This window comes from Stegostoma tigrinum, chromosome 23, assembly GCF_030684315.1.
Source record: "Stegostoma tigrinum isolate sSteTig4 chromosome 23, sSteTig4.hap1, whole genome shotgun sequence".
Taxonomy (NCBI): Eukaryota; Metazoa; Chordata; class Chondrichthyes; order Orectolobiformes; family Stegostomatidae; genus Stegostoma; species Stegostoma tigrinum.
Genome location: NC_081376.1, coordinates 24329935 through 24348500, shown reverse-complemented (window position 1 = coordinate 24348500; position 18566 = coordinate 24329935). Strand labels below are relative to the sequence as shown.

The window sequence follows — 18566 nt, the reverse complement described above, 5'->3', positions numbered from 1 at the left end:
CCACGATGACCCAATTAAAGGGAACAGTTTCTAATGACTGGATTACAGGGATCAGTCCCTTATGACCGTAAAGGCCAGTGCACTGGGTCCTGTACCTAATAGCCAGAGAACAGGGAACTATCTATAATGGCTGGTGTACAGGAAACAATCCCTAATGACCAGAGTACAGGGAACAGTCATAGAGTCATACAGCACAGAAACAGACCCTTCGGTCCAACCAGTCCGTGCCGATCATAGTCCCAAACTAAACTAATCCCATTTGCCTGCACTTGGGGCATATCTTTCCAAACCTTTCTTATTCATGTACTTATCCAAATGTCATTTAAATATTGTAAGTGTACCTGCACTCACCACTTCCTCTGGACGTTCATTCCACACATGAACCACTCTCTGTGTAAAAAATTGCTCCTTGTATCCTTTTTAAATCTTTCTCCTCTCACCTTAAAAATATGTCCCCTGGTCTTGAAATCGCCCACCAGAGGGTAAAGTCACCCTCCATTCACCTTATCTATAGCCCTCATGATATTAGAAACCTCTGTCAGGTCATCCCTCAACCTCCAGGGCTCTAGTGAAAATAGTCCAGCCTATTCAACTTCTCCTTGTAACTCAAACCTTACATTCTTAGTAACATCCAGGTAAATCATTTCTGAACTCCCATCCAAGTTGATAATACCCTTCCTATAACAGGGCAACTAGAACTTCCTCCAGAAGAGGCCTCACTATCCATAATGACTAAAGTGCAGGGAACAGACCATAATGACCAGATTATGGGAAACAGTCTGTAATAATTACAGGGAACACATCCTAATGATTGGATTACTGGGAACCGTCTCTAATGACCAGAGTATAGGGTACACTCTCTAATGACTAGAGTACAGGGATCAGTCCCTAATGACCAGAATACAGGGAACAGGCCCTAATGATCATAGTACAGGGAACAGTCCCTAATGATCACAGTACAGGGCTCAGTCCCTAATGACCAGAATACAGGGAACAGGCCCTAATGACCAGAATACAGGGAACAGTCTCTAATGACCATAATACAATGAACAGTCTCTAATGACCACAGTACAGGGCTCAGTCCCTAATGACCAGAAAAAAGGGAACAGGCCTAATGATCATTGTACAGGGAACAGTCCCTAATGTCACAGTACAGGGAACAGTTTCTAATGACCAGAGTGCAGGGAACAGTCCTTAAAAACCAGAATACAAGGAACAATGTATATTGACTGTGTACAGGGAACAGTCCCTAATACCTAAATACAGGGAACAGCCCATAATTACCAGAATACAGGAAACAGTCTGTGATGACCCAATTACAAGGAATACATCCTAATGGACTGCTTACAGAGAGCAATCCCTAATAACCACAGTACAGAGAACAGTCTTTAATGACTAGAGTACAGGGAACAATCCCTAATAACCCAAATACAGGGAACACATCCTAATGACAATAGTACAGCGAACAGTCTCTAATGATCACTGTACATTGAACAGTCCCTAATGATCACAGTACAGGGAACAGCCCATTATGACCAGTGTACAGGGAACAATCTGAAGTGACCAAAATCCAGGGATCAGTCCACAGTGACCCAATTACAGGGAACAGGCCGTAATGACCAAAATACAGGGAATGGTCCTAAATGAGCCAAGTACCAGGGAACAGTCCCTAGTGACCAGAGTAGAGGTATCAGTCTAAAATAACAATTAGATGGAATATCCCTAGTGACTGGAGTGCAGAGAACAGTCATAATGACCTAAGGACAGGGGACACTCCATAGCAACCACATAAAAACTGAAAGAACTGCAGCTGCTGTAAATCAGGAACAAAATCAAAGTTGCTGGAAAGGCTCAGCATCTGTGAGGGAAAGAAACAGAGTTAACATTTCAGGTCTGGTGACCCTTCCTCAGAACCGAAGGAGGGTCACCAGTCCTGAAACGTTAACTCTGTTTTTTTCCTGACTGGAATACACATAACAGTCCATGAAAACCAGAGTTCTGGAAACAGCCTATAAATGAACAGTTCATAAAAAAAAAACTAGGCTTCAAGGAACAGCCCTTAATAACCAAAGTTCTGGGAACAGCTCATAAACAGCCTATAAATGAACAGTTCACAAAAAAAAACTAGGCTTCAAGGAACAGCCCTTAATAACCAAAGTTCTGGGAACAGCTCATAAACAGAGTTCTAGGAACAGCCTACAAGAACTATAGTACAGGGAACAGCCCACTATAATCAGAGTAGAGGGAACAGCCCATAACAACCAGAGTATCAGAAATGGAACATATTAACTCAAATATTGGGAATAATCAATAATAATCAGAGTACCAGTGAAAACCCTATATGAGTACATGGAACAGCCTTTAATGACTGGAATACTGGAAAGTCTTTAATTACTAGTGTACCTGGAAAATAGCCTATATAGGACCCAGAGGGTAATGGACGTAATAAGCAGAATTTGAGCGACTATCTTTAATGATCAGTGTACAGGGAACTGTTCATAGTGACAAGAGTACGGAGAACAGTCCAAAATGATCAGAGTTGCAGCCAAAGCCCCTCAAGACTGAAATCCACTGAACAGCCAATTGCGCACACAGCAAAACAATGGAAGAATACAAACTACCCCTACAATGTGGATAAAAGCTGAGAATCCACAACTGTTCTGTTGGTTTTGGGCTACAACTGGTGTGTGACAATGACCCTGGAATTCTCTGTAATCAGAGTAGAAGTCACTAAGATTGTTTGTGGACAGAGATAATGGGAACTGCAGATGCTGGAGAATCCAAGATAACAAAGTGTGGAGCTGGATGAACACAGCAGGCCAAGCAGCATCTCAGGAGCACAAAAGCTGACGTTTCGGGCCTGGACCCTTCATCAGAGAGGGGGATGGTGTGAGGGAACTGGAATAAATAGGGAGAGAGGGGGAGGCGGACGGAAGATGGATTGAGGAGAAGATAGGTGGAGAGGAGAGTGTAGGTGGGGAGGGGATGGTCGAGTTGGACAGCAATAAAACCTACTTCAAGTTTCTTTAGTCTAGCAAAGGAATGTCACCAAATTGCTATTCCCGCACCACCCACCCCGAGTATTAGGACATCTTCAACATCCATGCAAACAGCTTTGCTTTAATTTCCATTTGTGAGACAGCTTCAGTACCGCTTCCCTCAGTGACCCTCTGACACTGCAGCCCTCCCTCAATATTGACCCTCAGGCAGTGTAGCCCTGTCCCAATACTGTTTGCTCAATAATACACGCTTTCTCACCATCCTCCAACAACAGTCCGCAAGTAGAGCCTCTCTGAATGCAGCATTTCTTGACTACAGTCCCTCCCATAGTGTCGCATATCCTCAGTAACATTCTTCCAGCAGTTCAGGGTTTCCTCTCTGCGTGTTGTACTGGAAAACTCATTCTTTTTGTATCAATTTCAAGTCGCTGGGGTGGGGCTTGAGGCCACGATCTTCTGATAACAGAGGTGGCATTCATACGACTGAGCCAGACCGGGTTAAATTCCAGAATATTGTAGACTAGGTTTGGGAGAAAACGGACTTCACAAAGGTATCGAGAGACTGAAATGTTCAAATCTGATATCCAGCTAGAAAATGGACAGGACCCTCCTGAATGAAGAACAAGAGGGTAACATTTTTAGGTCTAACTTGTTGCGCATTACCGCAGAACTAATAAATCTTTTGCGACTCTAACATTACAGCGCATTGGTTAGGTTGTTTCCCATCTGTTTAAAAGTTTAGAATACGTGAAGGGTAAAAGTGAATCAAACACTGTTTCCTTAAAAAACTTACAGCAAACCCCTCCCATAACACTCATAATTACACTTTGAGACCAGAGGTACGGTACCTGAAAGAACTTTGGAACCTTTTATCTCCAGGTGTGGCTGTACGGAGTCTGTTCTAGTTTGAGGAAGTTTAAACATTATAAAAAAAAGTTCCAGTTGAACATGCGAGATTTGCATACTGACTTCCCCCAACAGTTTTATCCTGTTCCAAACTCGTCCTTACTACTGACTCATAATACTGCGTGCCTGCCAAGTAATTTAATACTCTGAATTGTTCTTCTTTGTGAAACTGCCTGACAGTCTGCGACTTTTGGGACACTTCAGTTTGAGCTAGGAGGGGACCAGTCCACCGACAAGAAGTGGGGGTAGTTCCCCAGAGCCTGTGGGTGGGTTTCGAAATTGACTCCTGTTCTGACAGTTCAGTGACTAATTTTCTGACTGCGTAAATATAGCGAACATTGACAGGAATCTGGAGTTACATGCTATACCTAATTGTTACCATAAGGCAGCTGATTCACTGCACAGCAAGATTTTCTGGTTTAACTGAATTGTTACATAATAGTTTAAAAGAATCATTCCCATGATGGTCCTGGGTTTCCTTGGCAAATCTGAGGGGTTTTTTTGTTATGGCTGTAGGAATAGGAAACAAGATGGGCGGATGAACTTAACGGAGAACTGTTTCCCAATAGCCAGTTGAAAGCAAGGAATTACGTTTTGGGAAATAAAAACAGCGAATGCCAAAGAAACTTAGCAGACCTAATAGCGTCCGTGGCGAGAGAAACAGAGTTAACGTGCTGAATTCAATTATTCTTCTTCAAAATTGAAAAGGCTGGAATCGAATCATTTTTGTATGGTTGACAAAGGTGGAGGCAGGGTAAGTTCAACAGATCGTGAGAGTGCCCAGAGCAATCGATAAGGAGAATGCTAATGGTGGCCCCTCCAAACACGTCTTCCCCTTCTCATCTAATGTCAGCATTCAGTAGGCGACACCCTGATCTACTTCTCCTTCACCTCGAACACTTCCTCAACAGTAGCACCCCTACATGCAGTCATAGAAGGTGTAATACTTCCCCTTCAATTTCCTTCCACCTTACTGTCCCAGGTCCCAAAAACACCTTACAGGTGAAGTAGAGTCATAGAGCTCTATACAGCACAGAAGCAGACCCTTTGGTCTAACTCATCCATGTGGGCCAGATATCCTGTGTAAATCTAGTCCCATTTGACCGTTTGGCCCATATCCCTAAAAACCCTTCCTATTCATATACCCCCTCTCTTTCACTCTAGTCTACGGCACTTTCTACTCATAATGCAGTCTCTTTTTTACCGGTGTGATCAAATGCAGACAGGGTGATGACTTTGTTGAATACCTCTCCCTGTCCATAGGAATGACTCCATCTTTTCAGTTACTTGGCAACTCAGTGAACCATCTTGCTCCCATGCTCACGAGTCCATCTTAGGCCCATTGCAGTGTTTCAGTGGAGCCTAATGCAGGCTCAGGGAACAGCATCTCAATACCTGTTTAGGCACTTAATAACTTCACAAGTTGACACGGCATTCAACAACTTCGGAATCTGAACACTGTTTTTAATTTTGATAACACCCCTCAACAACCTGCTTTCCCTTGTCTTGTTTAAAATGAGACAACACAGCGTGAAGCTGGAGGAACACAGCAGGCCAGGCAGATATCAGGGGAGCAGGAAAGTTGATGTTTTGGGTCAGGACGGTACCTGATGCTGCCTGGCCTGCTGTGTTCTTCCAGCTCCACACTGTGTTGTCTCTGGCTCCGGCATAGGCAAGTCTTGCTATCTTTTGTTTATATATTGTGGGTTTTTCACCCAGCAGAGCTGATGAATTTTTATTTTCTCCTATGCAAAGCTATCACTAACATGGATTTTGCATCTCATTTGCTCTGCTACCATCATTAGCACTCGTTTTGTCAATCGCTCTAGGCACTCTCAAGATCTATTCCACTCACTGGTTGTCCTCCTTTAACAACAGCAGTAAAACTCCCGCACATCCCACATGCCCTCCTATTTCAAGGACCACAATTTCACCATCTGGTGATCAAAGATGCTCTCAACTGCATCTCTTGTGTTTCCTGCACCTCTGCCCTCACATTCCGTCCCCCCAACAAAAATAAAGAAAGAATCCCCCTTGTCCTCACATATCACGTACCAACCTCTGCATCCAACATATCATTCTCCGCCACTTCTGCCATCTACAATCTGACCCCACAACCAAAGGAATTTTTCCCTTCCCATGCCATGTGTCTTTCATAGGGACCACTCACTCTATGACTCCCTTGTCCACTCAACACTCTCCACTAACCCCACTGCCCATGGCAGCTTTCCCTGCAACCGCATAAGTGCTACACCTGTTCCTACACCTCCCCCATCACCTCCATCCAAGGCACAAAACATACCTTCCACATTAGACAGGGGTTCACCTGTACATCCATCAATGTGGTCTACTGCATCTGCTGCTCCCGATGTAGCCTCCTCTACATTGATGAGACCAAGCAAAAGCTCGGAGACCATTTTGTAGAGCATGTGCGCTCCCTTCGTGACAAACAACAAACAAGTCTTGAACCATTTTAACTCCCCTTCCCACTCCCTGGGTGACATGTCCATCCTGGGCCTCCTCTATTGTCACAATGATGCCACCCACAAACTGGAAGAGCAGTACCTCATATTCCACCTTGGGAGCTTACAGCCCAATGTCCAAAATATGGATTTTACCAGTTTCAAAATCTTCCAACCCCTTGCCTCATCCCATGACCAGCCCTCCCTTTCATCCCTGTCTCCTTGACCTGACACAACCTGTCCATCTTCTTTCCCACCTATGTGTCCCTCCCACCTAACTGACCAATCCTCTCCACTGTCTACCTGCACTCCCTATCACCATCCACCTATCTTCCCAGCCTCATTCCTCCTCTCTGTTTATTTCTAACATCCCTTTCCCCTCCCCATTTCTGAAGAAGGGTGCTGACCCGAAATGCCAACTTTCCTGCTTCTCTGATGCTGCCTGGCCAGCTGTGTTCCTTCAGCTCCACAGTGTTATCTCTGACTCCAGCATCTGCAGTTCTTACTATCATTGATTTTCCAGCTTCTCTCAGTTCCAAAGAAGAATATTATTGGACTTGAAATGTGAACTCTGTTTCTGTCTCCACAGATGCATCGAGACCTGCAGAAATTGTCTATCATTTTCTGTCTTTTATTTCAGATTCATAGCATGCTTTATTCTTTGAAACGTTTACAGCTGGTTGATCTTCGTAATGGTAAATACTACAAAGTCCTTTTGTGTACTTTTGTGGGTCACGCATACTCAGTAAAAGGCATTCTCGCCAGTATATGGTTCCCCTTTGCAATTAAATTTCTGCAATTGAATGACATATAAATTTAAAACAGATCAAGTGGAGATGGTTGCATGTGGCAAGGAAGGTGCTAAGGAAGGGATAGAGTCCAAGGCAGGGTCCTGGTGGCCTAGGGCAAGTAAAGAAAGGCATCTCAGCCAGAGATAAAATGGAGGCTCTGGAATGGGTGGGGAAGGGGTTTTAGAGGCAGGGATGGTGCATAAGAGATTATCTCAAAAGGCAGGCTGGGTACTGTCAATGTTAGAAACCTGGGGTTGAATTAATCATCCTGGAGAGCAGAGATAACAGTGATAGAATAGGGAGCAAGATGCGGTAACGTGGCAGGACATCCAGGGTTGTGTTCAGATAGCAGATAGTCTCTTGGGGAAGTGGCATGTTTGAAATAGAGAAAACAAGTGGCAAAGATCATGGGAGGTGTCAGTGTTAGGATGGGCATAGGGATGGTGTTGACTATGGTTTCTGAAGGGAAAGGGAGGATTTGATTATAAGATCAAGAGTAAAGGGTTTGGTGGTGTTTGGCAACCAAGGGTAATAGAGAGGAGAGGAGTGCTTTCATTCAGTGTCTCAAGGGTAATATTAGGAGGTTTATGGGTTACGTGGGTAGGTAGAACATTGAGAGAAGGCAATATGTATTATTGTTGTACTTTCCATGAAGGCAGTGTGAAAATGCAAACTCCTGAAGTAGGAATTGCTCATTTTTGGGTGGTAGAGTTAAAGGTGAGCACAGTTAGCCAACCAAATGGTCACCCTAATAATAAGACGTTAGCTGAATGGTCAGGTGTGTTGTCCACTCAATGGTTGCCCTCCAACACATAGCAGCATTATTCAAGTTTTGATTCTAGATACCCTGATGAAGGGTCACTAGACTCAAAACATTAACTCTGTTTTCTTTCTACAGATGCCACCAGACATGCTGTGTTTCCTCCAACACTCTGTTTTTGTTTCAGATTTCCAGTATCTGGAGTACTTTGTGTTTATATTACAACAGCATTGTTGTCTGACCCATGGGTCTCCTTCCAGCGAGATCCTAGTAATTTTGGGTGTAGGAGGAGATTGTACACTGAAATGAAGCTTCTGCTAACTAAGGCATGAAGGGAGGGAGGGAATGAGTTTGCATCATGAATGATCAAGGTGGTTGAAGGGTGTCAAAGTGTGGACATCTTGATGTTGGATTTCTGCATGTCTGAAATGACTGTGGGAGGCAGAAGTGACATATATTTGAGGAAGTTTGATACTTCCATTGCTCTCACGTTCAGTAGTTGTAGTAAATTTAATGGTTTCATGGTAACATTGATTCATTTATATGAATCAATCTCCGGCCCTATGAAGATTACTTGTGAGGTCCAATGTTGCATCTATACAGGTTTGCTTATGCCAAGTGTCTGCAGCATTGAGTGATGGGAATAGATAACATTATTAAGTTACTCTTCCAATCCTGCTGGTTCTTAGGCCACAGCATTGTTTTTATCAACAGTTTGTGTGAGTTTCATCTCAGATTGATTCATACAAAGAAATCAGTATGACCATGAAACCATTAAATTTACTACCACCACCAGAACATTACAGCAATGAAAGGATCAACACTTCCTCAAACCGTTTAGTTTAGTTCCAAACTTATTGCATCCCCATTGCAATGTCACTCTGTCCATGTAGGCACAGTCCCATTCCTCTCTGGCACCCAGCCCCTTCTGTTATGTGGAGCAGAAAATGCAAAGAATATTGAACCTTTGAGAGAAAAATTGCCTTCTCAACTACATCTTAATGGGAGTTCTGTAAATGAGGGGAACCGTTCCCTCAGTATCTTCTGTACTGTAACAATTATTTGATTTATATTGTCAAGCTCCCTCAGAATCTTATGTCTATTATTATCCCCTCTCATTCTTCTAAATTCCATGAGTACAGATCCAACCAAGTAAAGGGATCTGAAGAAGGACCTAGACCCGAAATGTCAGCTTTCCTGCTACTCTGATGCTGCTTGGCCTGCTGTGTTCATCCAGCTCAACATCTTGTTACCTTAGAACCGTACGCAAATGTAGTTTCAGCAATGCTCTGCACAGTTGTGGGAGATTTCCGTATTTAATATTGTTCTTGCAATAAACAACTTACATGTGCCTTTCCATTTTCTTGCTATGTCTGCATGCTAACTTTTGTGATACGTTTACAAGGCCACCCAGATTGATCTGCCTTGCAGCATGCTACAGTCTCTCTTTATTTAAATGATTTTCTGCATTACTTCTCGCCAATGTGGACAATCACACATTTCCCTTATTCCACTCCATGTGCCAATTTTTTGCTGATTCATTTAACCTGCTGCAAAATTATATCAGACAGTGGGAGATTGTTAAAAGCAGTGATTGTTGGGTCACTTGTGAGCGTTACACCTTCCGATTCAGCTAATTTGACTAACCAAATTAGTGATACATCCAGAAAACATCATAATGACAAAGGAGAAAATAAGTTAATTGCCCTAAAGAGAAAATTGCCCTAAATATTAGTCTGTGATCAAAATTCAAATTGACTGATTCATGTACCCTTTTCTATTACATTTGGGTTACAGGAATTTTGTTTACATTTTGATGTTATGTTCCACAATTCGTTTGTCTGTTAAAACTGAAACCCAATAGCTTTCCACACGACATATAAAAACAAATATTTGCATAGGAGTACAGTGGGGCATGAAGATACAATAGTGAACAGCAAGCGTACCTAGTAAACCAGCAGCTTTGTCAGGGTTGAGGTGGGGAGGGGGATAGTGAAATTATTGAAAAGTATGTTATTTTCAGAGGTGGTTTTATACACTTTGAGAAGGAAATGAGCTTTGAAGAGTAGCATTTAAGTTTTGGGTGTTTGGATGCAAACCTTACTGGCAATTTTAACTAACATTTTTTGTGCATTTCCGGCTTTTGTAAATGTCCTGTGAATTTTCTTCTACCAAGTTGTTTAAAAAGAAGTTCATATACTAAATGGTTTAATTATTAAAAAAGGTAATAGAATGAAGGCATTGTTATACAACACAGTGTATGACAGCAATGCAAACCTCACCTCCTTAAATAGTTAAAATCTTCAACAGCATGGTGCAATAGCAGCTGTATTTTATAAGTACAATTTACAGCCTGAATTTGGCTGGTGAGGAACAAGTGAAATTTTACACATTTCAGTGTTATTTAGTTTTTGTTCTGTTTAAAAATGAAATATAAATCAAGTGTCAGAGATGGCAGTTAGGACAGTGGTACGCTCCTCCTGCCAGATGTGGGAGATCAGGGAACAGCCTAGTGTCCCTGCCGAAGTTTGCAGGAAGTGTGACTGACTACAACTCCTCACAAATTGTGTGGTTCGGTTGGCGGAACAATTGGACACACTGAGGAGCATACAGCGTGTGATAGGCACCCAGTTATAGTGATGTGGTCATACCACAGGTTCTGTCAGGCAGATGGGTGACCGCCAGGAGAGGCAGGCAGGTACAGCAGGGGCCTCCTGTGGCTATTCCCTTCTCAAACAGGTATACCGTTTTGGATACTGTTGGGGGGAATAGCCTCTCAGGGGAATACTACAGCAGTGGCCAGGCCTGTGGCAACATGACTGGCTCTGTTGTGGACCAGGGTCAGGCAAAGTCCAAGCAAGCATTAGTAGTAGGGGACTTGCTAGTCAGGGGCAAAGACAGGTATTTCTGTGGCCACCATCAAAATTACAGGATGCCAGGGTCAAGGATGTCTCTGAGTGGTTGCATGAAATTCTTGGGGGGGAGGGTGAGCAGCCAGATAGTTGTATACATTAGTACCAATGGCTTACAGGTACTTCTTCTATCATGCATGTTTCTTTAACACAAATTGACTGTAACACAATTGATGAATAGTGAATGCTGTTGGATAATGCAAACTTTCTCTGTACAGTATAGTGATTTTCTATAGTGATTTCCTCATCATATAATTTTCTATTATGCAGGTCACACAAGAACATGACTATCATGTTACAGGTGAAATACCTACAAGGAGGAAAAGGGATGAGGTCCTGAAGACTGATTATAGGGAGTTAGGCAGAAGGTTAAAATGCAGGACTTCAGGGGTAGTTATTTCTGGACTACTTCAAGTGCCATGTGTTAGCGTGAGTAGGAATAGAAAGATTTTGCAGGTGAATGCATGGCTTGAGGACTGATGTAGGGAGCAAAGATTCAGATTCCTGGATCATTGGGATCTCTTCTTGGGTGAAGATGACCTGTACAAGGGAGACAGGCAACACTTGAAATGGAGAGGGATCAATATCCTGTCGGGAGATTTGCTAGAGCCATTCAGGGGATTTAAATTAGTGTGGCAGGGGTATGGGATTCAAAACAGCAGGGAGACAAATGAGAAGGTTGAGGACAGTACAGAAGTTAATGAGAGCAAGTTAAATAGTAAAGGCTGTGTTAGTAATCTCAATACTTGATACAACAGACAAGTGGATGGCAGGAAGCAAGGGAAGTCTAAGTTAAACTTCACTTAATTCAATGCAAGAGGTCTAACAGGTAAAGCAAATAAATTTTGCCTATGAGATAGTAGGAACTACAGATGCTGGAGAAACTGAAATACCAAGGTGTGGAGCTGGATGAACACAGCAAGCCAAGCAGCATCAGAGGAGCAGGAAGGCTGACATTTCTTGAAGGGTCTAGGCCTGAAACGTCAGCTTTCCTGCTCCTCTGATGCTGCTTGGCCAGCTGTGTTCATCCAGCTCTACACCTTGGTATCTCAAACTTTGTTCATGGGTAGGTACATGGGGCTGGGATATTATAGACTTTACAGAAACATGGTCGAGAGAGGGATAGGACTGGCAGCTCAATGTGCTGGGGTACAGATGCTATAGAAAGGGGAGGCAAGACAGGAGGGTGAGTTGCATGTTTGATGAGGGAGAACATCACGACATTACTGAGAGAAGACATTCTTGAGGATTTGTCCACTGAGTCTATATGGGCAGAAGAAGGGGAAAAAGTAAAAGGGGAAACTAACTATGATAGCATTGTATTATAGGTCCCCCAATAGTCATAGAATCCATACAATGTGGAAACAGACCATTTGGCCCAACAAGTCCATACCAACACTCCAAACAGGATCCCACCCAGACCCATCCCCCTACCCCTGTAACCCTGCATTTCCCAAGGCTAATGCACCTAACCTGCACTTCCCTGAATACTGTGGGTAATTTAGCATGGTCAGTCCATCTAGTCTGCACATGTTTGGACTGTGGAAGGAAACCAGAGCACCTGGTGGAAACCCACATAGACCCAGGGAGAATGTGCAAACTCCACCTAAGGGCGGAATCGAACCCAAATCCCTGGTGCTGTGAGGTAGCAGTGCTAACTACTGAGCTACCATGCCAGCAAATTGAGCAGCAAATACATAAGCAGATTGCAGATACTTGCAAGAATAATAGAGTTGTAATAGTAGGGGATTTTAACTTTCCTAACATATTCCTTACCAGCTTTTTTATCTTGTCTTGCAGGCTGAATTTCAAGAACTCTTCTTGGCAAATAATTAATTAGTTAGAGCTTGTTTTGTGGGGGTTTTCACATGCATCTTATTCATTTGGTTTTTGCTGGAATTTTCAGCTAGTTTCTCTCTCTGATGTCACCTGACTCATTCCGTATTGGGCGGCCTTTATCACCAGGCCCAAATGGTGCAGCAGCAGTAGGAAGGAAACACTAGAAGTTTGGTTCTGCACCAGCATCAGGAGCCATTAAAGCCTGCTAAGAAAGACCAAACCACTCAGTGAGATCTCAAACTCAGTGCCTGAGTGAATGTTTGGATGGTGATTGCCAGACAACAGAAAGAGGCCTAACTACTGTCATCTACTTTTTTTAAAGAAACCCTACAGTGTGGAAACAGGCAATTTGGCCCAACAAGTCAACATCAACCCTCTGAAGATCAGCCCACCTAGACCCATTCCCCTATCCTTTCCCTGTAACCCTGAATTTCCCATGGTTAACGTACATACCCTGAAAACTATGTGCAATTTAGCATGGAAAATCCACCTAACTTGTACATCTTTGGGCTGTGGGAGGAAACCCTTGCAGGCACAGGAGAATATGCAAACTCCACACAGTTGCCCGAGGGTAGAATTGAACCTGGGTTCCTGGCACTGTGAGGCAGCAGTGCTAACCACTGAACCACCCCTTCAAGGTGATACACACTAAGAAAGGCATCTGAGACATATAAAGCTGTCTTTATGCTCTTTTAAGATCTGTTCAGCATTAAATGACTTCGTTCTTCTGAAATACTATAAATCTCGTCACATTTAGCTTTACCAGTCCAGGGTTTCAACTTGCATCAGCTGAGACAAGTGGGTTTTATTTAACATGTACAATCTGGAACTCCAGATCTTTGATTTCCCTGTTGCATCGGGCTTTCAATTTTATGTGTCCTCTTGGCATGAAAATCATTCCATTATACTGTATTGCCTCTACTTTACTTTCAAAGACATCATTTTTGGATCACCATCTTAAGCCACTTTGCACAGATCTGTGAGGTTCATGATGCTGCATAATGTGCAGGTGTTGACTGTTCATGTTCCCTTGATACCTTGCTTTGCAGTCATTATTCTACCAACCTTGTTATGGAGTGATTCAATAGAATCATTGGCTGATATCACTCCAGCAGCCATCTTTAAATGCTTGCTCTGATGATTTCTAGATAAATACTTGCATGCAAATGATTCAGCTTCACGCAGTTACAACACTGCATTCCCACACTGGACATGCTTCTTCATCTTTTATGTGATGTCCCTCATATTCATATCCTGCCTTCTAGTCTTTATCTTTCTGATCGCTCTTCTGTAAAAGTTTCTTCCTTTTTCCAATGTATTGTTTTCATTTGGCCTGGAATGTCTCTCAGTATAATGCTAAGATTTGTGTCTTCTCCCATTACTACGTCTTTGCTCATGATTGACTACTTTACAGCTTCTGTTTTTTTCAAGAGCAATTTTATCCTCTCCTGGCAAATGTGCTATCGCTGCAGGATCTCTCATGCCTGAGGCTATCCTGTCTCTGATGAGATCATCGATATCAGAGATAATGGGAACTGCAGATGCTGGAGAATCCAAGATAACCAAGTGTGAAGCCGGATGAACACAGCAGGCTGAGCAGCATCGGTCTAGGCCCGAAACGTCATCTTTTGTGCTCCTGAGATGCTGCTTGGCCTGCTGTGTTCATCCAGCTTCACACTTGGTTATCTCTGATGAGATCATCTTTCAGTTGTCCTAACTGGATTTAGTTAAACATATCAGTGCAGTTACATACTGATTAATAATCTCCCTCTCTCTTCGAGCTCTGATGCTGAACACATGCCATTCACTATTAATAATATGATAGGTTCAAAGGGTACACTCAAAGCCTTTAAAATCTTACAATCTAGCTTTTTTGCACCTCAGCGAATTCAGCTTGTAGCTGTCTTTCCCCAGAAAAGTAGGGTTACTACTCTTATTTACTCAGTTTGTAAAACTAATTCTGTAACTATTTCATAGACTTTCCACTAAGAGTGGAAAATAATCCAATTCTACCTATCTGCATTCCCACAGCAGTGTGGAACAGAAATTGCACTGTCATTTTGACACCCAGAAATTCAAAGTTACAGACAATTGCAGTTTTTACTTCTCTCTTGATGTATCTTTCAGTAGCTGACTGTCTCACCATTCTGAAAATCCACACATTTTCAGCTATCACATTCCTAACTCCATGTTTCAAGTGATTTGTGCCAAAGACATTTACAGTACATGATAATGGCAAGCAAGCCAGTGCAGTGAAAGTACAACTGCATTTCTCTAGCCACACAAAACTGTTTGTGGTAGAGAATACAAAAGCAATCCTCTGAAGAGATTCCACATTGTCTCAGTCCTACACTATCAACCCTTATCATGAAACTGTGATGTCTTGTTTAGATTCCCCAATCATAGGAAACAATACTTTAGTATCAACTCTATCGAGCAACCTCATAATTTTGAAAGTTTTAACGAATTCACCTCTCATTCCTCCAAACACCAGGGACTATAAATGTAATTTACTGAGTCTCTCATCATAAGACAACCTTCTCTTGACAGGCAATACAGTGTGGAGCTGGAGAAACAGAGCAGGTCAGGCAGCGTCAGAGGAGCAGTAAAGTCGATGTTGGAACCCTTCATCAGGACTTCTCTTCAAGGGACAACCTTATCATCCTTGGGACTCATTTAGTGAAACTTTGCTGTACTGCCTCCAATGCAAATATATTTTTCTTACAGGAGAAATTACTTCTCTCAAAGGATTGTGAATTTGTGGAATTCACTACTCTAGAGTGTGGTGGACACTGGGACACGAAACAAATTTAAAGCAGACATAGACAGATTTTTAATTAGTAAAGTATTGAAGGGTTATGGAGAATGCATAGGAAAATGAAGTTGAGAATGAGATGAGATCACGCATCGTTGGAATAAATGACAGAGTAGCCTCAAAGGGCTGAATTGCTTTGTCTTTCTCCCAGTTCTTATGGTCTTAAATATGGACTCCAAATTGCACACAGTGTAATCAGACTAGGTGTGGTCTCACCAAAACCTTGTAGCAAGTCTTCTTTAATCTAGTATTCAAATCCCTTTACAACAAAAGGTATTTTTTAAAATTCCTTGCCATTCCTGCTGATAACATGTTGTGTTCCTTCTATAACTAAGTCAACACTTACACATTTCAGCCTTCAAAAAAAACCTGCTTCTCTATTCTTACAACCAACCTGAATAATCTCACCACTAGATTATATTCCATCTGCCACCTTGTTGCCCATTCACTTGTCTTTGTGTCCTCACCATAGATTGCTTTCTCATTAGGTTTTGTAACATGACAAACTTTAACACATTATTCACTGTCTCTTAATTTAAATCATTAATATGGATTATAAATAGCATAAATTCCTGGTCATCCTTGTGGCACTCCCAATAGTCACAGCTTGCAAATTGAAAATGCTCCATTTATCCCTTCTGTTTTCCCTCTCCATTAACCAATCTTCTAACCATGCTAATGTATCAACACCAACTCCATGGATTCTTACTTTTGCATTAGACTTTTGTTTGGCACCTTACTAAATGTCTTTTGGAAATCTAAGAATACTGCTTTTACTGGTTTCCTGTATCCCCAAAAACTCTATCAAAGTTGTTGAACAGAACTTCCCTTTGGTAAAGCCGTGATGACTTGTTTGAATTATACTATGCTTTTCTGAGGATATAAGACTTAGTGATGATGATTTTTTAGAACTTTCCCTGTGACTGATGTCAGATTAACATAAAAAATGATGTAGTCATTAACACGTTGTTGCTTGTGACTTCTTGGCAAATGCAAATTTGCTGCCACATTTCCTGCATTATAACGACTACACTTAAAAAAATCTCTTGGCTCAAAAGCCTTTGGTTGTAAAGGGTCTATATAAATGCAAATCTTATCTTAGTGATGTGGACATTTCTGTTCCAGTGCTTCAGTTTAAATCTGAGAGTAAAGATTCCACTCTCTTTATCAAAATCAATTAATTTAAAATATACTGGATTGTATAAAGGTCAGATTATCTGCCAGATTGCTAGCCAGGCTTTGAAAATGAACCTTTTTCTCAATGTTCCTTCCAAAGCTAATGGTGTATTGCACACCCAACATTATAAACATTGAAAGATGAGAAGCTGACCACTGCTCATTGTAAACTGGTACACAGACACAGCCATAACCCTGGTCAGAGTCAAATCAGTCCTCTCACCCCAGCATCAAGCATGACCCCATCCCACCACCTGTATCAAAGCCAAGGCTTTGCATTAAAAATTTAGCCATTACTGAACAGGCTGTCACTCAAAATTACAGCTACTCACCTTTTCTAGGCTTCATTTCCTCCTAATGGCCTCCTCATCTGCGTATTGTTTGTGTGTGTGTTGTGCACGCATATGTGTTTAAACGGGATGAACGTTAGGAGGAAGTGGAACCTGACTGCGGCAGGTAATTATTTACTCTTGACAACAGGCTGAATAATACTACAGATAAAGCTTTATGTTGAAAGTGCAGAAACAAGTAACAAAAACAAGTGCAAATATAAGATCTTAAAGGAACTATGCCTTTCTGAGAAACTTTGATAATAGTTTATATTTATGTTGTGCCTTTAATGTTATCAAAACCAAATACGCCATTATAAAACAAAACAAATATTATTATAAATATTATAAACAAAATATAACACTAAGCCATAAAGGAATTTTGGGTAGATGAATAAAACTTAGGGGCCAAAGAGATAGACTTAAGACATGTCTTAAAGGAGGAAACAGCGGTAAAGATATCTGTTGTTTAATTGTTCTATTTTTAATTATGTAACTTTGGTAACTGATATGTTACCTGTGTTTAATTGCTTAAGCCTTGGTGTTGACTCAGAGCTAGAGCAAACAAATGAAGAGCTAGAAGCAAGAACTGGGTTAAGCATCGGTGCTGATACAAGTGTGATGTAGAATGTGGTAAACAAGCTAGGAGTCCTTTGGAATAGTGATGTTTGGGGGTAATGAATGTATGACTGAGATTTTAAGCAGAGAAGAATTCAGGCAAGGTGAGAAAAAATATGTGCTATAGAAAGTGAAATTATGTGGTCTTGATGATAGTGCCCATTCATGGTTGAAGGCTTACTCTGGGGTCAAATAGGTTGCAAACAACTCGATTTGCCCTCTTTTCATAAAGCTTATTTGTAAAAATATTTATTGGGTGGGGGTGGCAAAGAGAAAAAAAAAGCTAGAACCTGGAAATTATTTCCAAAGGAGTCTCTCTTAAAAGTGTGATCAGAGATAATGGGAACTGCAGATGCTGGAGAATCCGAGATAACAAAGTGTGGAGCTGGATGAACACAGCAGGCCAAGCAGCATCTTAGGAGCACAAAAGGTGACGTTTCGGACCTAGAAGGGTCTAGAATTGGGAGCTAAAGCAAGGATATTTTTGGGATTTTGACTAATGCTGGGATATGTTAGTCTCACATTCTTCTAACTGAAATCCTGAAGGAGATACAGTATTAGGTTGTAAATGTCATCAAGCAAACATTCTTGCAAAAGTGCCACACGGATACAATAATTAAAATTCAAATCATTAACAAAAAGAAATCTTAAATCGCCATGTTATTTTGTCTGGTCTATTTCTTCCCAGTCATATGCCTTTTCCAATCAGTGAACTGGAACTAGTGAATCACCCTCACAAACTAATTGGCATGGGGTACAACTGATTTTGAAAGATGTTAATTCATTTGTTTGGCTTCTGTGTTTCCCTGTATATGCTATTATGATCTCAGCTGATGACAATATTGGACAAAATCAGGTTATAGAATGAAACTCAGGTCCGTAAATAATTTATTTCGAATTTTCCAATATCCTTTTAACAATTCGATTTTGATTATGATGGATATACAATTTTTTCAGTC

At 41.7% G+C, this 18566-nt stretch overlaps 1 protein-coding gene across 5 annotated transcripts in view; it reads right to left on the bottom strand.

Moving 5' to 3' along the window:
- Window positions 1–17055, bottom strand: part of LOC125462346 (uncharacterized) — a 50341-nt gene extending 33286 nt beyond the window's left edge. For 2 of the 5 annotated variants that reach the window (XM_048552302.2, XM_048552306.2), the window contains exons 1-2: window positions 3848–4127; window positions 3259–3609 (exon numbers count right to left, since the gene is read on the bottom strand). In XM_048552302.2, the coding sequence (XP_048408259.1) occupies window positions 3259–3261 (3 nt within the window). In that variant the 5' untranslated portion in view covers window positions 3262–3609; window positions 3848–4127. Of the gene's footprint in view, window positions 1–3258; window positions 3610–3847; window positions 4128–16992 lie in introns of those variants that run through there. The other 3 variants (XM_048552304.2, XM_048552308.2, XM_048552305.2) reach the window with 2 other exon arrangements.
- Between the last annotated feature and the right edge of the window lie 1511 nt (window positions 17056–18566).